The sequence below is a fragment of the Chaetomium globosum genome, genomic scaffold (assembly GCF_000143365.1).
Source record: "Chaetomium globosum CBS 148.51 scaffold_4 genomic scaffold, whole genome shotgun sequence".
NCBI classification, from domain to species: Eukaryota; Fungi; Ascomycota; class Sordariomycetes; order Sordariales; family Chaetomiaceae; genus Chaetomium; species Chaetomium globosum.
The window spans coordinates 4,093,568-4,116,317 of record NT_165979.1 but is presented as its reverse complement, the minus strand read 5'-3'; the positions used below and the strand labels follow the sequence as shown (position 1 = coordinate 4,116,317).

Here is a 22,750-nt window from a genome sequence, read left to right as displayed (position 1 = left end):
CGGTAAAAGACATATTCTCGGTATTGTCACATTCATTGATGAGGGGGTACGAGCCAGATAGCAACAATATCTCGGACGTTTTGATGCAGCCCGCTACCGCCAAGATGAGGCAAAGGTGCGCGAAGAGGATATTGCACGAAGATGACCTCATAAATCCCCTAACCCAAGGCTGCTTTTTCGGTTGTGATTGCAACTGTTTAGCTGCTTGGAGGGCGTCTTGGTCGAGGTAATAAACCTCGGGTTGGGGCATAGATTCATATTGGATGAAATAGGTGCTAGATACTGAAATAATAACTGCCCCTGAGTGTTGGGTGAATGTCTAGATACATTGGGCTCTCTTGTGGGCCCAGACATATGGGATATTTACTCGAAAATCGCATGTGTGAGGTGAATCTTAGAAACCGGCGGCGCTTCGGCGAGTGAGGCTGTGCGGCTGGATAAGGTACTCGACTGTGCCACTTCTGCCTTCGGCGTGGTTCACTACCTAAATGCGAAGCAAATCCACTACGCTTGCGATGTCGACCACCACCCACTATAGCCGAACTGGAGACCCATTTGACCTGGGTAAGCTCATAAGCTACAACTCACGCCCCCCTATTTGGTCCAACGAGGTTTTCACGAAACTCGTCGGTTTTAGAACAACCAAATTGCCTACCGACGATGAGTCAAAGAATAGCGGAGTTTATTTGATTAGGTTAAATAACCCCAACCTTGCTGTGCCGTCATGTCTTGCCCCTTCCCTACCGGATGTGTGTGCGAGGCGGGTTAGGGGTTAGGGACTAGGTGGGACTATATATATCATTGGTATCCGGCTCAGGGTCAATACTACCGTTCCACTCAGGTGCATTGCCATGTACTGACGGGTGTAACACTGATTGTGAGCCTGGCCCGGTATAACTTGCGTGGTCCGTGGTAGACTGTGTTTGTATGGCGCTGGGGGCCGTGGAACGCGGCGCAGCAGGGGCGGGCGGAGTGGGGCGTAGTTGGCTGTGTTCAGCGGTGTTTCAGGAATTGAGGGTGTGGATGGGGTATCTTTGATTGCGTTGATCTAATTTGTAACGGTCTGTGAGAGACGAGGAACATTTGGGCGAGGCGCGAGGGCACTGCCGATGAGACTCTATTTCTGCTAATTGCAAGATGGGGAGAAAAGGAAGAGAAGCTGGAAGAGCTCTCGCGATACAGGAGTTAAATGCCAGCGCGTGTGGTCACGTGCCCAACAAAGTGGAGCCACAGTGCACTCCGACGGCAGCTGCCGTCACACGGTCCCAGGAGTATATTGCAACTAACTGGTGACGACTCTAACGAGTACACTAAGCTTGAAGAAGAAAAGGAAAGATGAGAGAGTCTGGCAGCTCGTGGGGCTGCTTTATGATCGCGAGTGCGGTGGCCCGCGCGCATTGCTCGAATGTTCGGTGCGCTGTGGGACAACTGGGAATAGCTTCATCCAGGGGTTCGGTGGACCGTGCTTATACGTGAGCTGGCCGAGGGTTACCGAGGCCCACCTCGGGCACAGCCCGTTACATTACCCCCCTCCTCCCCTCCTCCTCGAGGTTTCGTCAAGCCTTAACCTTCCCATGAGCAGCCTCGAACCTGGCTAGAGCGTCCGTTTCCAAGAAGTTGGCTAGGGGTTCCCACGTAGGCTATGGATAGACTGTCCACTTAACTAGGAGTTGTTTGCCCCTCCCTCTCCTTCGAACCTCGAGGATTTCTTCGACCGGGTATTTTCCATCCTGGTTCTCAAAGTCCTGCGTGATCTTCCCGTGCTCTGCCTCGAACTTGTCCAGCGCTGCCGTGTCTAGGAAGGCGCTCAATGGCTCCCAGGTTGGTTGTATATAACCTGCCCACTTAACCAGCACTTGATGGCCCCTCCCTCTTCGTCTCGCTTCGAGAATCTCCTCGATGAGCCACTCCTGTTCCCCAGTGTCTTCAGCGATGGTGGCTGGGGGCTGCGTGTCGTCCTGAACCTGCGACGGTAATGGGTCGTCGGCGGCCCTTTTTAACATAGAGACGTGAAAGACAGGGTGTATTCCGGGGGGGCGTATTCAGCCGGTAGGCATGCGAGCTGATCACCTCGATAATCTCGTACTTGGCGTTGAGACAGTCGAGCTTCTTTGAAGACCTAGTGGTCTTGACATTCTTCAGCCTCAACCAGACTTTGTCTCTCACCTGAAACTGCTCTGCGACCTGTCGTGCCTGGTTGGCGTACTCCCCCTGCCACTCTTGTGCAGATGCCATAGCTGCTTGGGCATACGCCGTGGCCTCTCTCAGTCGCGCGACGAACGCTTCTCCTTTGGCTACCGGCGACTGCCCCTCTGTACGAAGGGGTTCCTCTCGTTCCTTGTCATCGGCGAGATCCACGAGGTCGACGTGGTACCCATGTGATGCGAAGAATGGGCTGATCCCTGTTGACGTTGCGTCACGGTTGTTGATGGCCAACATCCCAGTTGGAAGCATGTCGGCCCAGTCGTCTTGCCAATACGTGGTGTAGCAACGGAGGTAATGTTCGATTTCCTGATTCATCCGTTCTGTCGCTCCGTCTGTCTCTGGATGGTACGCTGTCGACAATCTCCGAGTAATTTTGAGTAGCTCGCAAATCCGTTTCCACATCAAGCTCACAAACTGCGGCCCTCGGTCTGAAACGATCGCACGCGGGAAACCATGATGGCGTATCAGGCAGTCGACTAAGCGTTCTGCCACGGCCTCTGTGGTGATTGATGCTATCCGCTCGAAAATCACATTTTTGAACAGCCTTTCCGTAATCACCATGATGTTCGTCGCTTGGTCCGGGCCGGAGGGAGGCAAGTCGGTAACGAAGTCTATCGAGAGTTCCGACCACATCCGCTCGGGGATGGGCAGGGGTTTGAGTAGTCCTCGCTTTTTTTCACGCCAGACAGCCGTTCGCCCGCAAACGTTACAGTTTCGGATGAACCTCCGGACATCTTGACTGAGCCCCAGCCACGTGTACTTCCAGTTGATGAAGGACTTGGTAGGATCTCTCCCTGGGTGGCCGGCGAGCGTCGAGTCGTGAATCTCCTGAATTATCCAGTACGTAGGGGCTCCAAGTAGGGAATCCAAATGCGGTCCCGCCAGCAAAGCCGCTTCCCCTTGTCGATAGAGCATTCAGATATTGAGATGGGTAACCCCCACTGGCTTGGAAACTGACGTTCGCCATCGAGAACCATCTTCCGAATGAGCCAATAGCGGTTGTTTGCCTCTAGCCCCTGATCCCAGAGGTCCTTCAACGGGGCATCGGTGAACGGGTTCTCCGGTGGATCCGACTTGTCTGCCACATCGTCTGTTTCTCCGTCCTGGTCGCCGTTTTTGACAAAATCGGTTCGAACTACCACGGCCGCGCCACGGTTAACACGGAGTGCTCTGCCTCTCGCCGCTTTCAACAGCTGGAAGTAGCGGCCCATCAATCGTTCATCTTCGGCGTGCTGGGGCATATCCTGTTCTCTCCTCGAGAGCGCGTCCGGGACCACTGCATCTTTGCCAGGCCGGTACTTCAGAGTGAAGTTATGCCGTGCGAGCAACTCCGCCCAACGAACTTGTCTCTCGCTAAGCTGCCGCTTTTTCTGGAAGTACTCCAGGTTCTTATGGTTGGTCCAGATCTCGAAAGACGGCACGCTTCGTAGCTCCGCATCCCACTGTTCCAAGCATCGTACAATGGCTAGTAGCTCCTTGCCGTGGATTGAGTAGTTCGATTCTGCCGCGTTGTTTTTTTTTCGAGAAGAATGCCACTGGTCGCAGGACTCCTTCGTCGTCGTATTGAGAGAGGGCTCCACCGATTGTGTAGCCAGATGAGTCTGTCTCAGCGATTGTTTTCCGATCAGGGTCCCACTGAGCCAGGACCGGCGCACTAATAAGGAGCGTCTTCAGCCGCTTGAAAGCCTCCTCGCATTGGTCTGACCAGAGGAAGGGGGCTCCTTTCTTAGTCAATGCAGTAAGGGGCATTGCGACAGTCGAGAAGTTGGGCACAAACTCCCGATGGTAGTTGGCAGACCCGATGAACCCTCTGACTCCTTTGACGGACTTTGGGCGCTCCCATTGTTCCACTGCCGTGATCTTCTCTGGGTCAACTCGGATCCCCTTCCCAGCGTCAACAATAAAGCCGAGGTACTTGACGCTCTTCGCTTCAAACTCGCATTTGTCGATGTCGATTTGTAGTCCGGCCTCCTGAAGCCTCTGCAAGACCTTTCGCACCTTGTTCCGATGATCGGCTAGGGAGCCGTCCGAGTAGATGAGCACGTCGTCAATATAGGCCGAGCAAAATTCGTCGAGGAACTCGCGAAGCGTGTTGTTGATGTACCGCTGAAAGGTGGCTGGCGCGCCGGTCAAGCCGAAGGGGGTGACCATCCATTCGTAGAGCCCATATCTAGTATGAAACGCTGTTTTCCACTCTTCTCCTTCTTTGATGCGGATTTTGTGGAAGGCAGCAATCACATCCAGCTTCGTGAACCATTCTGCTTTCGACAAAGATCGCAGTGTCTCGCCAATCAAAGGCAACGGGTACCTATCCTTGCGGGTGATGGCATTCAGACCTCGATAGTCGACGCAGAAACGAAAACCACCACCCGGCTTCCTGACGAACAGCACTGGCGCGGATGCTGGGGAGCTGCTTGTTCTGATGAAGTTCTTGTCGAGGAGCTTCGTCAGGGTCTTCCGTAAGACGATCAGCTCTTCTCTCGTCATGCCGTACAGCGGTCCCCAGGGAGGAGCTTTATCTTGGCCGTTCGTGTCCTTCTCCAGTGGAATTTCATGGTCGATACCTGGCCGGTGGGGAGGTAGCTGGTCGGCTTGCTTCCTATTGAACAGTGGCAGGAAGTCATGGTAGTGCTCGGGTAGCTTCTAGCGGGGGTCGCTGTGTCTCTTTGGGGCGAGTGCCTTCTCGATATCTGCCAAACTCGCCGTGAACACCTGAGCAGGCCCCTTTTGACCAGAGTGATTACTCCGGATCCTCTTGACTAATACATTGAAAATGCCCGCCGTCTGCCCCTTGACTGGGAAATCGATCTCCTTTGTGTGCCTGCGCTCTTTAACCACTAAGCCAGTCGTGCCGATGTAAAGTTCCCCTCTTGTGGGGGCCAATTCCATCTCGTCGGCGTCCATCCATGGCCGACCGATGATGACGTCGTCCCCTTGGTCAGGGATAACGTAGAAGAAAACCCGCTTTTTCTTGTGCCCATCGATGTCAGTGTCTGCATAGGCAACGTGTGTGATAGCCTCATTCACTAAGACGTTGACTTGGTCAAGGTCACGGGGGGTGATGGGGATGCGTGGGGGGCGGAAGCGTCTAGCAAGTGAAAGGCTGATGGTGGCGAAACAGAGACATCCACCGTCACTGGAGAGGCCGAACGAGGAGCGGGGGGTGTTAGTGTGTTTTCTCCTCGGGGTCTTCTGGGTATAGGACGGGCTCCAAGCCCGTGGCGCGTGGTGGTCCTTCCGTGCTCGGTAGCGTTCGTTGTCGAGATTGGCGCCCATGTCACGAATATGTCAACAGGTGGAGCCTCGGGGCGCGGACACCCCGAGCCAGTCGTCCCGAGGACCAATCAGGGAAGGCTGGGGTGTGCTCAGTGTGATCAGGGAAACGGGGAGCAAAGGGAGACCAAGCACACTGAGCATAGAAGCCACGCAGCCAATCAGAACACAGGAAGGACTAAAAGTGATCAGTGTGATCAGTGACGCCGAACTCCGGAGGAGACTGAGCACACTGAGCACATAGGACTTAGATAGGTATATAGTCACTCATTCTGGAGAGCTCTGGGAGTTCTCCAGTTAGCAATCACAACTACAGTTCGCTACAGCTCGGAAGCCTACTGTTGAGACAAGCCTTTGTTGTGCACCTTTTGGCTGCACCGAACCTAAGCACCCTTGAGAGATTACCTTCAACCGAAGCTGAACCCTAACAGGACAGGGTCCTGAAGTAGGTTCGTCACAGCCCAACACTTGAAGCTCCCGAACGAACCCCGGGTAATCGGTTGGCATATCACGTTGGCCACGTAAGAGTTTCTCCAATCCCGCATTCACGGATCTCCGTGGGTAGCTGGTTTGTACCACATCTGGCCAGTCGGCACCACCACTGTCGGCCAGCTCCTTCTCGAAGCGTGGGAGAAACGCGGAAAAGCCCTCTTTATCACCTTGACGAAGGTCTGCCAATCGCTCTAAGGCCTGTTGCTTGAGGTTTGGGTTCCCATAGCAGGAGGTCAAGTATGTCAGAAACGCAGTTGGGTTGAATACTCCTCCAGGCCCTCCTCTCTGGGCGAAGGTAGTTGTCATCGACTTCGCTCCCTTCTCAAGCCGGGAGAAGATGCAGACAAACCGGTCTTTGTCAGTCCCGATCGCTGGTCCGTCTATTTCAAGTTTGTACTCCATGTCTAACAATCATGGAGGGAACTCCTTTCGATCGCCGTCAAACTTCGCCGGGTCAGGGAGCGTTGGCTTCTTCCTCGTCTGACTAGGGGGGGTCGGTGTTATCAGGGAAGACGGAGGAGCCTGTTGAAGTAGGGTGACTGGCGGTGTTGGCGTCTGAGGTGTGGAGGCGTTGGATCGCACTGCCGCGAGCCCTTCTTGCAGGAGTCGAATTTGGGCGTTGCTCGCTTCCCTTTCTTCTGCTTGACGACTCTCGAGGCTGCTAAATCGCTGCTCAAGGAATTGCATCAGCTGGGCAATCTGGTCGACACCTTGGCTGCCCTCGTTCGAACTCTTGGGATGGGGATACAGTTTGAGTGTGCTCATAACCTCGCGTGCCAAGTTGCGGATAATATGTATAGGCTCGAAGGCGGTGTTGACGTCCTCGCGCCGGAATTGGTCTGGGTTGGTGGTGACATGGTGGAGCGGGGACTCGCAAGGAGATAAGGTGTCGGCGTAGATCTGACCGGCCTGCTCTCTCCTACACGTAGCGTGGTTTATTGTCAGTATACTCGCGGATGTCGAACCCGACAGCGGGGACTTGTGAATGAAAACTTTGTTCGTTAAATGATTTGACGAAATCAAAATTGAATCAAAATTGTGAGCAAGTGGTTATCACTTCGACTGGTTGTGTCGACGGCCTGTTCAACAGTTTGGTACAGAGATACTCACAGTTTTGCTATCTGAATCCCATTACCATGTCGTGTCTATAAATTAGACTAGATGAACGAACCGAGAATCTCTCCTCTGCACTCATGGGCTGCTTGCTACGGTAGTCTGTCCTAGCCCAACTACCTATAATACAACCCCTGGCCCACTGTGTACACCTCCACCCCGAGGGACATATGCTGCGTACGAAACTCTCATATGATTTGAGACCTCCACCGTGAGACCCTCATTTGGAACCAAATTTATTTATTTATTTATTTCTCTTATCACGCTAGGTACTAAGTACATGCGGTCCCTCAGCGATTAACTCGGTAGGAAAAACCATGCCTAAGCTGGATGAAAACCTCCGCACCTCCGCTGCGGCCTTGCCGCTACCCCGTGGATCCATCTCCTCGAAAGGGCTCACCCACCTTCCGAGGTCAAAGTAACGAAATAGATAAAATGAGTCGTAACCTCTGTTCCATCGATGCCCTTCTGCTACTCCGCTTCGGCCCCGCCGCGGGCCTCTTCGTTGTTCTCATTTTCCAGCTCTACCGCCAGCCGGAACTCGTTCAGCCTCCCCAGCCCAAGCACCCACCCCACCACTATGGCAGCCTTCTCCACGTCATCTAGCCACTCCAGTAGCTCTGCGCCGTCGTCTGGCCAGGGATGAGGTTTATCTGCGGCTCCGTTGCATTCGAGTACGAGGTGTTCGAATGTCTCGCGCGCCATACCGCAGCGGCATACCGGCGTTACTACCTCGGGGACCCTCCTAGTAAAGAGGAACCCTCGAAGCCCAATCTTCCCGGTCCTCGCTTGCACTAGGAGAGTACTCTTCGCCTTCGATAGCTCCCAGGCTGGGTCCCTCGACCGGTGTCGGTTCATGATAGAGGCGTCGAACCGCGCGGTCGCATCGGCCGGTTCGAGGGCCCGCCCCGGGTTCCTAGCGACCACCCTAGCTACCTCACTCTCCCATCTTCCAATCCACTCCCTTCTCATTGCCTCCTCCATCCACCTCTCGAGCTGTTTCTTGTGGTTTGGTACTGGGCCGGTTGACCCTGGCTCTAGCTCCTCCTTTTCCGGCCTCGACTCGAGGGGGGCCCACTCCTGTGCCCACCTCTTCTTCCATTCTCCTGAGCCCTTTTCCGCTGGTGCCGTTGCTATATTGTCTATCTCCCGCCGAGGTCTTCCTCTCCCTCTTCTGCGCCTCCGCCGCAGGATCGCAGCGATTGTGGCAGGGGTCTGGCGGATTAGCCTCGCCTCCTCTGATATCCTAACCCGATCCTCGAAGGCAAGGAGCCTCCCGTTGAGGTACAGGTCGATGGGTGGGCAATAGGTTCCTGTCTCCAAGCTCCGTATTGGGGTAGCCTTGTAGGCCCCAGCGACCACCCTGAGGCACTCCGATTGGATCTTTGCGAGTTCCTTTGCGGATTTGGAACCAAAGATATATCTAATTACTCGGAAAATACGCCGTCGTCGGGCTTTGGAGTTTGCTTAATCAGAAACAAGAAGCCTCAAATCATCTATAACTAAACATAATTACAGGTTCAATTGAACCGCAGGTTCAGGTTGCTGTCCAACTACCTACCCTGGGTTTCCCTCACTCGTCACACCCACGGACGCTACAATCATTATACCAGACAATGAATGACTGGACCTTACAAATTCTAAGCTACGATTGCCACAACCCCCATCGCAAACCCCAGGCCTATTACACGCCCAGCCTGAGATACGTAACCTGCATTGCCCATTGCTGATGACGTGGTTGTCGCCGTCGATGTCGCAGAAGTTGTCTCAGTCCCAGTCGTAGCAATGACGGATGTCTCAGAAGTGATGGCTGCCGAGTTCTCTGTAGTGGCAGTGGCGCCTGATGCCGTCACAGTCCTTGACACCGTGGTCTTCGACGCTGTGGCACCCGTCGCCGATGAATTCTCTTGGGAGTCGGCGATATCCAACACGTAGGTTCCATTCCCCTTTTCCCCTTCGGCGAAGACTTCGTAGCTCGCCCAACTCGGTTGCCCATCGCCCTTGAGCGACGCGCATGCCTCAAAATAGTAGTTGCTCGCGCAGATGCTTTCGCCGTCGCTGTTGATGCCACCCCCCGCCTCGGTGCAGGAGACAAAGAGTTGGCTGATGGTGCGGGAGAGGTTGTCGAAGAAGTCGTCATTGTCCAGTGAGCCCGGCGACAGGCATGCCCGGCAGCCGTTCATCGAGGTGTACCACCCGTCCGGGTTGGGGATGCACGCGCAGTCTCGGACGCCACTGTTCGGCCCCTTGAGCTTTTGGCAGGTGAGCATCGTCTGGTAGATGGGCCAGCACCCGCACTCCTCGAGCTTGTTTGGTCCATCAGGCGCCGACTTGACTGAGGACCAGCCGTTGGGCGAGGCTGTCGACAGCGCAACAAAGGCCGACAGGGCCACGAAGGAGAGTGGATAGTACATTGTTGAACGGTAAGATGTTGTCCGGCTGCGTGGCTGTTATCGTGGTGACAGATGTGTTTTTTCTGTGTTTTATGTGTTTTGAAGTCGAAGAAAAGGGGTTCCTAAATTGGACAGCTGAGCCAGCGCAATTTCCGCTGGCAGGGGTGCGCCTGTCAAAATCCCGCCGTTTGCCTAACACAAGATCTTTGCATGTCTTAGTCGGAGAAGAGTAATTTCAAGTTTTAACACGACAACATTGCCTGCGCGTGACGCGCCAAAGTTCAATCGCGAGCTGGACTGCTCCAATCCCCTGTGTGATGTCTCGTGACTGCCCATGACGGCAACGTTATCTCTTCTCAACTACAGCAGGCAGTATCTTTCATTCATTACGAACCCGCTTCTCGAAAGGGCAAAGACAGGTAGGTAAGGTACCTCCGTATAACTAACGATCCTCTAGCTCGACTCATGCTGGGAGGGCCCACCAGTAAATCTGGATCCGTGCCATGGTATATCAATTTTATAATCAGACTGCTACCTATCTATAGTTGTGCGTTCTTTTGCTGTCGTGAATTCATCAACGTTCCCACGTACCTCCATTCTATAGTGCCAGTGCCATACACAAAACTTCCGTCACTTATCACCTCTCTGTCCCCGTGGCAACGGTGGTATCCAGCTCAATGCCAAGGTTAAGCCGACGTGTATTACCCCAATAACCCAGAACCCCTTTGCGTAGTTAGTCCCGTCCCCCATGGACCGAAAGACGACGGAAAAGATCACACCGCCCAGGTTACCACCCGCCCCAGTAAGGCCGGACAGGATACCGTTTGCAGAGGGGTGTACATGCGGCAGGAGCGAAAAGTTGGCGCCGCTGCCAGCCTGGAGAAAGATGGCCACGAGTGAAATCAACGCAAATACAGTTGATTCGTCGTGGGGGCTAAGCTGCCCGAAAATGATGAGAAGGGTGCCCGCGATGATGCCACACCCCACAATCCAACCCTTCTTCACCCATAGGTTGTGGCCAGAGTGCTTGTAAAGCAGATCACTAACAGCGCCGCCGAATGGGCGGGTGACGAAATCGAGAAAACCAAATATGGCTGCCCGGTTGGTCGCATCGGTCTGCGAGAAATACGGAAATGTCTTGAAGTAGTAGGACGCGAGGATGGCGTTGATGGCCAGCTCGGCACCGAACGAGTTCATGTACGAACAGACATGGAAAACCGTCTGCGGGGAGAAGGTGACATCCCAGAGTGTCGATTTTGCGATAATCTCTCCGTGGGCCGCCTCCAAATTGCCCTGGCTTAGTATCTGCGCTTCCTGGTCAAAGATGACAGGGGCGGAGATGTATGTTTCCTTCTTCTTCTTGTCATCACTCTCCTCGGCGGATAGGTTCTCGGGCGTGTCAGAGGGGAATCTGTCGGTGATGGAGCCGGGGATGTTCGTAACGGTGGCTGCTACGGAGCTGTCGCCGTGGGGACCATGATCCTCTGAAAGGGTGTGGTGGCGCTCGCCCCAGGGGCCTGCGGGGGTGTCGGGACAGAGGCACAAAAGTGCGACCCCAACAACAATGACCATGCTCAGGGGGACGATGAAGGTCAAGCGCCAGGCCTGGCCTTTGCTAAATCCACGTGCTACAAACGAGTTGAACACCGCTGGCATGATGAAGTAGGTGATGCCGCCGCCGGCGGTTCCAAACCCGCCTGTGAGGGCATTGGCAGTGCCTACAATGTTGTTGTCGAAGAAGCCGGTTGTCCAGACTTGGCAAGGGACGAATGCACCACCGAGTATGCCTATAAAGAAACGGCTGGCGTAGAGGCCTTCGGCGCTGTGGACAAGAGGGGCGAGGCCGAGGGGAATGGAGCCAACGAGTAGAAGGCCGCCGAAGACTTTCCGAGGACCGAATTTGTCACAAAGCGGTCCAGCAACAACGCGAACCAAGAGACTTGCGGGGGGGGAGCATTGTAAGTGCCTTGTTTGTGTCTGAACGAAGTACGGATGACACTCACGTAACGCAAATTGATATGATGTTGGAGTTGGCCACTTGGGTGGACGTAAGAGAAAGATCATCCTTGATGGTGGGCCGTCAACTGTACAACAAGAGCAAAGGTTAGTACCGGGAAAGCGTGGACGTAGTCGGGTGGTTGGCGATAGTTTGTCTTACTAATGGTGGAAATGTATACCAGCCCCAAAACCCTATCATGAAGCCAAACCAAGAGAAGAAGAAGACGCGGCCGTAGACATTGACGAGGTTGAAAAGAGGAATAGCCCGGGCTTTGCGGTTGGAGGGGTTCACGACCGGCCCGACATACAGATCGGAGAACTTGAACGTCATGCTGGCTGACTCGATGGGAGGACGGGAAGGTTTTCACAACTGTCTATAGGAATAGGGTTGTGACGCCTGTTTCCTGGCTGTTTGTTGCTAACGAACTAGCTCGCAGTGGACATGGGACCAGCCTTTCTGTTGCCCTTATATAAAAATACGGACCGTCTCAATGGTATGCCTGCCTCTGTCGGAGGAACGGAGGTAGCGGGCCCGGGATACTAGACTCCGGAACATAATGTCATTCTTTTCATGGTAATCCGCAATATTGCGGTCGTCAACCTCGTGCGTGGAGGGGCTTTCTCCCCGGCAAAGATAGGAAATGCATGATACGAGCCCCGGCGGTGGAAACCGGGAAGAGAAGCTAGTACGGTCTTTGGATGGGGTATGGCGCTGATTTGCGGGTAAGGTGCCGGGGGGCGAGAACACGGAGATGCAAGTCAAAAGGGAGAGGCGGTCTAATCCCGTTCGGAAATGCATCATCGCGGCGACGCAGCTTTAGCGGATATAACTCCCTGGAGATAAACTCCGGCCGAGTGGGTAGAAGCGTCATGGAGGGAGACGTGCCGATAGGCTCCTGTTCTGTTCTAATCGTCGGGTTTTTAAGAGCTCACATCAATTTTCTCCACGACACCGCGAGGAATCCAGATTGAAAAAGGGGATGGGGAGACGCTTATCATCGACAGACCAGGTCTTATCTCTCGAAAAGCTTCTCATAATCCCCCCAAAAACGGGTTGTCTCGGCAGTGGGTCAATTTCACGACGCTCTGATCTCCGCGGAAGGCGTACCAGCGTTGTCAGCAAGTTCAGAGGAGATAGTCCACTTATAAGTCATGATAGTCGAAGCCCTGAGCCCCCACGCCCCCCAATATTGAACGGCCTAGGCCGCTAGCCGCCGTACATCTCGATGGGAAATGCTTGAACATGCATCAATGATTTTACTTTCACCGTCGAAATCATGATCTAAATTCTCTGCCGCAACAATCACCAATTTTTTACCGCCGCATTTCGCCCACTTGCTTTCAAAATCAGCAGGTATATGTGATTATGCTCTCCCTGCCCCTAGTCTGACTTTCTCCGATGAAAGACACCTACCTGCCTCTTGTGTCGGAGCACGGAGATCCTGGCCTGTAAACAAATCAAGGAGAAATACCTTATGCATGTCCTTACAAAGCAGCTTACCGATACCTGCCCATTAGGTAGGAAATTGCAGGCATACAAATGACGTGGTCGGATGCACATCAACCCGTCCCCGAATACCTCCGACCTCAATCACACTACAACTACTAATCACGTAGAACTTCGCTACCTATACCTATGTGAGTCATTTCTATATGGCGTTTTTTTTCGTCATCGTTTATACTCACCGCTCAGCCTCGGGAACTCGGCGAGAGACGTTTCAAGGTTTCGCCGCGGCGGCCGCCAGCGTAGCTAACAATTCAACCAACCCAACCGAGGCCCCAAAGTTGAATTGGTTGATCCAAACCCGCTAAGATTGGTTGGTTGAGCGATTGATTGATAAGTTGATACATGATGAGCACGTGACCACATGGCACCTCGCATGAGCCATCCATCCGTGAGGTTTGGTCCCGGAACAGTCTCCCTCACCGCCCACCTGTTCCCTCGAAGACCCCGGATTCGATTTGACTCAGGAGGGAGGTAAACCAACGCCTCCTAGAACAATGCCGCCCTGCTTGATCCAGCTCCGAAGGAGTTGCAAAAACTCAAGCGTCCGGGCCTGGAGACGGCATCGTTGTGTAGATACTGATAACTTGGCCAGACTGAACTGCCGCTCGCAGTGATCCGCCATCGCTGGGATAACGAGGAGATCCAAAGCCAGCCGACTAAGGCGTGGGAAGGTCTGCTTCCTTTCAACCCACTACGCGATTGGATCCGTGATGCGCTTGTCAGGCTGCATCTCGAGATACTGCTCAAGCTCGTTCATCGAATCACCAAAGGGGCCCTCTTCAGTATCCGCCCAGTCGTTGAACATCGGAGAATCATGTTTCTGTTGCTCTGGTGGGAGCCTCCAGGGCTGAGCTAGCGGGGGCCCTGATCCTCCATCCCCAACGCTTGGATAATCACGATCCAGAACAGCTGTAAGCCCTTCCCTGGCTTGGTGCAGCCACTGCAGCCGTTCAGGAAGGGACCACTTCTTCTGCAGCCAGCTGAAGCCGTATCTTGGGTCACTGTGACGGCCAGCATGTCGCCTGAAGGCAATCAGACGGTGGTATCGTTGATGATTGCTGTTAAGGAAGTGGGCGAGATGGCGATAAATGTGAGATGATTTGGAGAGGTCCAGAGATCGAAACTAAAGTGAATTAATGATCTAGCGCCGCGAATTTCTTGCTTGATGATGGTCTTTTCCCATCGAAGATGTCCTTCAGGTCCTGGATTAACGTGCCCTTGCTCCAGGGTACCTCAGCAGCCACAGGGCCGTTCGGATGCCCCAGGATCGCTTGGATGAAGGGGTCGGTGAGACTCGAGAAAGGAAGGTTGGTGTTGACGATGTAGCCAACTGCGAGTTGGCGAATCTTCGGATTCTCGCCGCAGGGATAGGCTCAGAAGCCGGCCGTTTGATGGAAGCAGCAACCTGAAGCTCTAGCACATTCTCAAATTCTTCCTGATTCTCCTGGCGCGGCTCAAGATGATGAATCTTTGTGAGGTGGTCGACGATGTAGTTGACCTGACTGCAAAGAATTGAGGCTTCCTGGAAGCATCGCAACGGCTGCAAGCCCAGACAGCCCCCCTGATGACATCCTGAGGGCCGAGTTCAACCAAGAACCATCCATGATCCTTGATCCAGCTTCTTCGGCCGCGAGATGTTTTTCTGTAGAGCAGAGACTCGAGGACAAAGCGGCGGTCCTTCCACACGATCTTGTATAAATCTGAAACAGTCTCATCGTTCGGAGAGGCCTCAGCGAGGGCTTCGTTAACCTGCGTAGCGATGGACTTGGCTTGGCCAGTCATAAGTGTAAAGGCAGAGGGCCCTGGGGTTGTGGGGAGGCTTGGGGTCGATGACATTGTCGGAGAGGGATTGGCTCGGAGGGCATCAAGTAGCGAAATGAAACATCACACACACAAACACACACAGGGCTCCAGCTTTGACCGCGGCTTCCACGGACCATCCTTGGCCAAAATGTCAGGGGTTGACCCGGTCAAGGGTCATGGCAGGCAACGCGGTCAGGGGTCATGCAGGCGGCGCGGTCAGGGCCCAGGGCGAACCAAAACATTATCGGACCCGGACTATTCTATTGATCCGGGCCCACCACTTATCAACCCCGGAAGCCCGAACGTTGAATCGGTTGAATTGATAGGGCCTCTGGGTTGGTTGAAATTGAATTGATAGTTGGTTGATTAAGTTGAACTGTTAGCTACGCTGCCGCGGCGGCTTTTGCCCCCCTCATGAGTTGACTTTTTAAGTGTCCCAGTTTTCTGATGCTGCGCAATCTTGTTGTTCAACCACCTACAATGCGGCGCTTAGTTATCCTAATTATACAAGGCATACGCTCGAGGAGCGGCAACAGGGGCCGGCCGCGAACCGTAGGGCTACGGGAGCCCACGGCGGTGGAGAAAGCCGCGAGCACGGTCGCGCGCTGGACGGGGGTGATCGCAGACACGGACAGGGTAGTAGAAAACGCCTGGAAAGCGAGGTGGCCGAAGGAACGGGACGGCAGGGCAATCACCAGACCGGCGGACGACTTTGACCATCAGCGGGAGACGATATTCCGAGATGAAACCTTAAGACGGCACGACGGTCTCAGCAAGGCAAAGAGTTCTCTGCTGACCCAGATCCGAACGAGAGCAATAGGCCTACGGGACTATCTGTTTTTGCGAGGGGTCCCAGAGGTCCTAACGCCCGCCTGCGAGTTCGGGGAGGGACGGGAGACTGCCAAACACCTGATAGTGTGGTGTTTGGCCCCACAGTTGACTCGAAGATAAGAGAGAACTGGGATTCGGACACGACGGGACTTTTACTCTGTTCTACACGGCATCAATCCCCACGACTGCACGGCTCGCGAAGAGGATCCTCGACTGGCTGATGGACTCGGGGAAGCTGCCGATGTACAGCTTAGCCAGGAGGCTCGAGCTGGAAGCGGCGGCCTGAAACGCCCCCGTCCGGAGGCCAGGAGGCCTCCTCTCTTTGTATACGCAGACTCACCAGAACGCATCGTTCCTTGATTGTTGGTATGGGTTTTTTCACCCGACCCGGGAAAGGGCACGGTTTTCCTGTACACTAAATAGCTGAGGGTCCGGCACGCCCTAGGGCATAGCGGAGTATGAATAATAATAATAATCATACAAGGCATACATATGAATAAATAGTTTTCTGATTTTTTTGATGGCAGATGGCAAGGTCGCTTGTGATTCAGTTGACCATCCGGAATGACCACACACGCGACACAGTAACTCATGATGCGCAAATAATAGCACGTTGAACTTATTATCCCACCTTCTTCCTCCTTCCAGCTAACGCATTAAGTCGTTTCAATAACACCCGACTTTACCTTCGATGGTATCACCGGGAATCTCGATGGAATAAATCCGTGGGATCCACAAGGCGCGGGAGTGGAACTCAGGTGAAGCAGCCCGCCTTCCCCGCCTAGCCCCTCCAATCTCTATTTTCAGTCTCCAGCCTTGAATTCTATCCGCGAGAAACTCCAGAGGCCGCCTTCTTCCCCTTATCTATCTTTTGAGAATAACAGAGAACCCTCAGTCTTTACATAATGGCTCTCGCTGCTCCCAGCACAGACGTAAGCCAAGCTCACTCACTCACCCCGCCAACCCCCCCTCCCCCTACCCCAGCCCCGTTGAACACATCAGTGAAAAGCCCAGAAACTAACCCAGCAACCCAATCCCACACAGCCGGCGGTCCTTAAATCGCCCCAAGAACACCAGTGGAATGAGTATTACCTTCCCGGCACCTTTCCACCACAGGAAACACGCCCTGGGGAACTCGGCAAGCGCCCCTGCGGCACGGCGGCTCCTCGGCGCTTCCCGGGCGGGGCCAGCGGCAAGCCGGGCGCTCATCTCCATCTTCACTTGGCGACCGGCCACCGGGCAACGAGGGGCGGCAGCAGCCCCGCGGCACATCCTATTTCCAAGAGCGCCACCCGAAGTCCGGAACTGTCCCGGGACAACGAGAACTGGGTGCGCCGCAAAGCGCAACACGGTGCTGCGCTGGGGTCTGTCCAGCCTGGGCCATGCGCATGAAGATCGCCAACGGCCTCCAGAGCGTAAGCCCCCGCGGCCCCCCCGGCCGACCAGATTGAGGCTGCGTTTGTGAAGAAGTTTTCGCTCGCGAGCGCCAGCGGTGGGGCTGTGGCGGATGAGTATGCCATTCATGGGGGTGGGTACCCCGTGCGGGTTCGTGGTGTGGAGGGGATTGTTGCGGTGGTGGTTGTGAGTGGGCTGAAGCAGGAGGATGACCACGCGGTTGTGGCGGAGACGGTGAGGGATCTTGTTGCAGCGCAGGGGAAGTGATCTGGAGAAGCGGGGAGAGAAGGGGTGCTGTGAGGACAGCCTGGGCAGTTACCCGAAGTTGATATGTTTGGGTCAGCAACGGATCAATGGCACGTTACGATCACTGGCACACTGTAATCGATAGACATTGACAATGAACCAAATGACCGCCCCTTGGAAAGAACACCTCAGATTTAGAACACCTTGAATTCAACCGGAGTAATCAAACTCCCTACACACGTCTCAATCGTCCAAGTTACACCGCCTCTTTGGTCATTCTTAGAAACCATCGTCATAGACGTAAGCGGTCGTCTTCGTTCCCAATGCAATCAACCCAAGCATAACGTTTCACGCCCTTCACCATGGTTCGTAAACATAGCACAGCGGAGTACCACCCACTGTGTCCATCGTCTGCCCTATGGTCACATTCCTGTTAATCGGCTCGAAACCCATATTGTCCCCGAGAACTGCCTCGGGCGTGGCTGGCCGATTAAACATGGTGTTTGTGCCAGAGATGGTCTGTCACACGTTAGAGACGGTTCAAGCCTTTTCCGGGCGTAAATTCAAGTCCTCAGCTAGCTGAGTTCCACGTACCTGTCTGTTCTCCCAGTCCAAGTTCTGCCAAATGAAGTGCATCCGGTCAATGTTGCCATGGTGGAGGTAGAAGCCTGGCTCCAGAGAAGAGAAGTAGAAATCGCTCCCCGGGTCGCCGCTAATGGCGTAGTGCCCACCACCATGCACGGCAATGCCGAGGCGGGCAGCCTCCGGCCATCGACCATCGCCTTGCACAAGAGCTTGGAAGACAGCGATGTCTTTGCCATTGAGGATCGGCTCAGTAGTGTTGCGAAGTGTCGCCCAGCGGTTGCAGATATCGGTATTCAGATCCCGCTTGAAGCAGCGAGGGTTGTAAGCCAGCGGGTTCCGCGAACCGACAGGACCCAGGTTGACGGTGTAGTTGGAGAACGGGCCCGAGGTCAAGCACCCGCCCCCGGAGCCGGGTTTGGCACCACCGATGGCTGCGCGGTGGCCCTCGATGAACTCTCCGTTTCCTCCGAGCGAGTACTCGCTGCCGTCGAACACCGGTGACTTGTCCATGGAGCCCACGCTACCGCAATCCAATCCCCACTCCCAGTAGGGGAAGACGCCTACGGATATTGTCAGGACAACGTTCACGAAGATTGCTTGAGCCTTTCCGGTGGGGTTCCCCAGTAGACCAGATACTCACCGTTGTACCCGCAGAGATCCCGCAGATCCTGCTCAAGAACCCAATTGTAATGCCGGTGCCAGAGGAGGAAGGTGGCAGAGTTGTGCACATAGGGGGTCTGGTAGTAGTGCAGCGCACCGTAGTCGTCCCATGCCGTTCGGACGCCGTCTAGACCTTTGTGTCGCGCTGGCTTCTCCATCAGACACTGCACGGCTTGTTGATAACCCTGGCGGTCGTCAAGGGTCATGTTGCGCCTACTGACGTGTTAATTCTTGTCCCTGTTCCTCCCTTTGCATATCCTGTATTCAAGCTGTACTTCCTCCGCCCCCTTTTTTCGTAAACTCGAGTGTGGACTCACCATTCCTTCCGGATTCGCACGTTTTCCTTGGTACAGCCAGTCGTTGCCTTCGCCGCACGCGCCATGGCATTCTCGTATGCGATCCGTCCCAGTTCACGGATGGCTTTGCCACTATCCATCTCAGCCTGGGTAAACGAGGGAATCTCGGCGGTCGGCGCGCTGACGGCAGAGCCGGCCAGCAGCGCGCTTGCGAGCAAAACAATGGATTTCATCATGTTCGCCGTTTGGGGAGCAACAGTACGATGTGGCGTTGCTTTTCAAACCGACTCAGCTGGAGTCGAACATCTAGTCATACATTCGCCACTACGCTGAACTTATATCACATCTATCGGTACAAACCACGCAACCCTCAAAAATCACAATTTCACCGTTCATTTGTCCCCTTGTTCAAGTGGCTTGTTTATTTGATGACACCCGGCGGTTATTGTGCTGTTCGGAAGCCTTGGCTGACCATTGCGATGCCGGCACTTGCCCGCGGGATGCGTCTCAGACAAATTAGCTGGGATCAGTGGTTCTGGGGACCATCCGGCAGATTACCACAGCCACTGAGAGGCAAGATAAAAATGAAGACGTAAGCTGATACTGCTGCTTTAAAAGGCAGGCAAGGGAGGTTAATCTAGGCCCGGCTCTCTCGACCGAATTTGGTCAGTGGCCATACACACAAGGGCCATACGTAGGAAAGGCGGGTGGTGAAGCGGATCTGAAAACTATTTCGTGACTTTCTTCTTTAGGAGGCTACGAGGTAGGATGTCACGGCAGTTGTTTCCCAGACTGGGCCGCACGCACTACTGAAGCGACAAAGCGGTGCCGAGTGGATAGCCGATCTGAGGCGCCAAGTGGGATACGTGCTTGGGTGACATGAAAACAACGTTGGCGACGAACTAGAAGCCGTCTAGAAGCGACGATCTGATTTGCCAAGCCGACATTGTCGCGGATTGAGAGGCTCCTGGCCTGGTTTCAGGGGTGTTTTAATCAAGAGATTGATTATCTAGCCGAGTAGTGGTCCGCCGATGGCAAGCAAGCACATAACATCGTGGGGGAAACATGAGGGCTTTAGACATCCCTGTTGTAGGATGGGCTTACTGGAATTTTCTCTTCTTTAACGTTACTTGAGGGATAATTGATGGCACTCGCTTGGGGATTCGGGTTCGCAACCCCCCTTGCTGCTGGGATCTGTTGAAAGAAGTGGATAATCACTTATTAGCTTGACTAGAGTACGACGGACTGCGGAGTAGATGCGCCCGAGACCCCGGGAGGAGACGAGCGAGGAGAAAGCCCGCTGCTGGCGAAGGTTGAAGGTAAAGATAGCGGGCGTAGAACAAGCTCCGGCCTCCGAGAAGGTTAGACATGGAGGTTTCCTACCTATCAAATGACTCTTAAGACAGAACTTGGCCTGGTATCGGGGTGTCAGCCCAGCACTTAAGCCACTATATGTATTTGTTGCACCCCACCGTCAATCCAGCTCTTGATTTTGAGCGATCGTTATGGGTACGTGTTGGCGGCTTGTTTAGAAATGACTGGTTGATGTGCACTCCGCTGTCAGAGTGCAGCCGGGCGTTGGTGTACGGTGGCCTAGCATATTACAAAAGGATGGTATGGGTTTTTCACCCGGCCCGGGAGGGCACGGTTTTCCTGTACACTAAATAGCTGAGGGTCCGGCACGCCCTAGGGCATAGCGGAGTATGAATAATATTATTACAAAAGGTTACTCACTCCTAAAATTGCAGCGGAAACTCCGGCCAGTACAGTTCGTGGCCCCCGTCAAAAAAGTCCGAGCTCGGCTCTAGGAACTGCATCTCCATCGCCGGTTGCATGAGCAGCTCTTGTAGAGACGGCTCGGCCAGCGCCGTCTCGCCCGTCTCGATCATGATTCCCAGTCCAGCCGCACCGCGTTCCTCCCTGCTCAAGTCGCCCACCTGCATTGGCCCAAGCCCGAGCGGAGTATCAAGGGCGTCCGCTGTCCCCCCCCCTGCCGGGCGAGCAGCCATCTGCGCGCACATGTCCACCTCGGCTGACGAGTCATGGCTCCTTCCCTTCCGGGCCTTCGTGACGGCCGCCACAATGAGCTCGGCGTGCCGGTAGAACTCCCGCGCGGGAATGTTTCCGCTATCCCTCACCCGTGACAATAACTGCACGGCATCTTCGAACCCGTCCCTGTCGCTAGCATTGGCGCTGTCGTCGTGATGATCCAAGAGGCTGGAGATGGCGAGTACGATGAGGGACGAGAAGAGATACTGGGTGAGATCGTGGTAGAGCGCAGGGAACGCCCCGTTGATCCAACTCTCGGAGAGAATGCGGTATGAGTGCCGAGCGCAGCGGATACAGGCATCGATGAGCGTCTTGGCCGAGTGCGGAATTGGCTTGGGCGGTGATGTGCTAGTGTGCAGACGTAGGCCATACAAGAGAGTCGGGCGAGTAGCCAGGATGATTGTCTGGAAGGGAGTTGGTGGTAAATATCTGGCTGTGGGAATCTATTACCCAGAGGAATCAAGCACATACCTGGTTCAGGGTCAAGTGGAGCGACAGGATGTCGTAGTTGTGGTAGTTGGGGTTCGATACCAGACTCGTGTCCATGTGTAAGTAAGGCGGTAGCTCCTCAACCCAGACCTTGAGCTCTTTGAGCCGCTCCTGCACCTTGTTTAAGAACGCCGTTATTTGGTTTCTTTTGCCATAAATAGACTGAACTACGCTGGTGGCGATGCTCGCCAACCTCACATGGGCGGCATAATAACCAGAGTCGGAAAAGTCCTCCGTCAAGCGCCCGTTGGTGGCCGGGTTCGAGGGCAAGTCGACCTTGACGTCCTCATCTTGGATGGCGGGGGGGCAGCCGAGTCTGGAAGCCCACATTCGATCCATGATGTACGCTGTCCACCACACCCTGTTGCGATGTTCTCTGAAAACTGGGTCGCTGAGCTGGGTCGCGGGAATGTTCAAATGCAGTCCCATGAGGACAGCCATACGAACAGCCGTGCCTGCTAGCGTATACGCTGTGTGGATACGGTTGAGGGTAAAGGAATATAGGGACTATTGGGCCCTCGAAATCATTAGCGCCATATATATACTTACGTACTGGTACCTCTTGGTCCTAAGATATCTCAAAACGTCGACCTACCAGTAGAAGGTGTATCTCGATCAAGTCCAAAGTCGGTCGCTCACCAAGGTAACTGAGAATCCTCGTCGCTTGCGCAAAGTGATTGAGACCCGGAAATTGTTGGCCCGCGGGGACGAACCCTGAGGAGGAGAGATCGCCCATAGCGAAAAGTGCCCGCAACTTGCAAGTCATGACAGGATCTCGCCAATTGGGGTCTGTAAAGCTCTTCTCCAGGGCGTCCAACACGGCAGAACGACGGACAATGTGAAACTCTTGGTTGGCATGCGTCATCGCTACCCTTATGAGAAGGCGAGCACGGGAAAGCTTGGGCCACGGGGCAGTGCACATCGGCGAGCGACATAATGGCATCATCACCGGCGTAGTCGATGTGTGGAAGATGCACGCAAGGAGAGTCAGAATGATCAGAGAGCACTTGCCGAAACCTCGTTGCGAATGCCGTATCGGCGGCTTCGTTGATAGGAGTCGGTGTGTGAGGTAAGTCGATATCGACAAACCAGGGTTGACCATCTAGGGGAACCCCGTGACTGGACACTGATGGAGCGGAGGCTTCGGAAATGGTGGCTGGTGAGGGTGTTTCATCCGTCTCGCTCTCGCCGGCACCATGAGGCTGGTGGGTTGGTTCATTTCGGCGATCATTTAGGGCCTGCAAACGCTTGTTCTCTGCTACAAGTTGTCTGATATAGCTGCCGCGGCCTGGTTGTAAGCAAACCAAGATGGCATGCAAGATAATGATGGAATCATGGAGAGGGGGCGCTAACCTCTCGCTAACCCGAACACGCCTATTGCGACTGGGATAAGAGCATTCCACAGAAGCTTTTCT

The 22,750-nt window shown here is 54.4% G+C and overlaps 7 protein-coding genes across 7 annotated transcripts; 1 reads left to right on the top strand and 6 right to left on the bottom strand.

Annotated features, from left to right (window-relative positions):
- Positions 1–837: 837 nt before the first annotated feature.
- On the bottom strand, positions 838–6,372 carry CHGG_05057 (uncharacterized protein; the record flags this gene model as incomplete). Its single annotated transcript, XM_001224270.1, has 6 exons — positions 838–987; positions 1,698–1,964; positions 2,167–3,104; positions 3,164–3,647; positions 3,754–4,804; positions 5,966–6,372. The coding sequence occupies 6 exons, from the start codon at positions 6,370–6,372 to the stop codon at positions 838–840; spliced, it is 3,297 nt and encodes a 1,098-aa protein (XP_001224271.1).
- A 1,182-nt stretch (positions 6,373–7,554) lies between these two features.
- Positions 7,555–9,497, bottom strand: CHGG_05056 (uncharacterized protein; the record flags this gene model as incomplete). The annotated part of the gene is made up of 3 exons (XM_001224269.1): positions 7,555–8,506; positions 8,645–8,678; positions 8,795–9,497. The coding sequence occupies 3 exons, from the start codon at positions 9,495–9,497 to the stop codon at positions 7,555–7,557; spliced, it is 1,689 nt and encodes a 562-aa protein (XP_001224270.1).
- Positions 9,498–10,106: 609 nt separating this feature from the next.
- CHGG_05055 (uncharacterized protein) lies at positions 10,107–11,805 on the bottom strand (the record flags this gene model as incomplete). Its single annotated transcript, XM_001224268.1, has 2 exons — positions 10,107–11,415; positions 11,783–11,805. The coding sequence occupies 2 exons, from the start codon at positions 11,803–11,805 to the stop codon at positions 10,107–10,109; spliced, it is 1,332 nt and encodes a 443-aa protein (XP_001224269.1).
- A 2,589-nt stretch (positions 11,806–14,394) lies between these two features.
- Positions 14,395–14,817, bottom strand: CHGG_05054 (uncharacterized protein; the record flags this gene model as incomplete). Its single annotated transcript, XM_001224267.1, has 1 exon — positions 14,395–14,817. The coding sequence occupies one exon, from the start codon at positions 14,815–14,817 to the stop codon at positions 14,395–14,397; it is 423 nt and encodes a 140-aa protein (XP_001224268.1).
- A 1,703-nt stretch (positions 14,818–16,520) lies between these two features.
- On the top strand, positions 16,521–17,007 carry CHGG_05053 (uncharacterized protein; the record flags this gene model as incomplete). Its single annotated transcript, XM_001224266.1, has 2 exons — positions 16,521–16,547; positions 16,660–17,007. 2 exons carry the CDS (start codon positions 16,521–16,523, stop codon positions 17,005–17,007), a joined length of 375 nt encoding a protein of 124 aa, XP_001224267.1.
- A 606-nt stretch (positions 17,008–17,613) lies between these two features.
- On the bottom strand, positions 17,614–19,033 carry CHGG_05052 (uncharacterized protein; the record flags this gene model as incomplete). Its single annotated transcript, XM_001224265.1, has 4 exons — positions 17,614–17,775; positions 17,851–18,401; positions 18,482–18,714; positions 18,819–19,033. 4 exons carry the CDS (start codon positions 19,031–19,033, stop codon positions 17,614–17,616), a joined length of 1,161 nt encoding a protein of 386 aa, XP_001224266.1.
- A 1,500-nt stretch (positions 19,034–20,533) lies between these two features.
- CHGG_05051 (uncharacterized protein) lies at positions 20,534–22,270 on the bottom strand (the record flags this gene model as incomplete). The annotated part of the gene is made up of 3 exons (XM_001224264.1): positions 20,534–21,250; positions 21,318–21,842; positions 22,049–22,270. 3 exons carry the CDS (start codon positions 22,268–22,270, stop codon positions 20,534–20,536), a joined length of 1,464 nt encoding a protein of 487 aa, XP_001224265.1.
- Between the last annotated feature and the right edge of the window lie 480 nt (positions 22,271–22,750).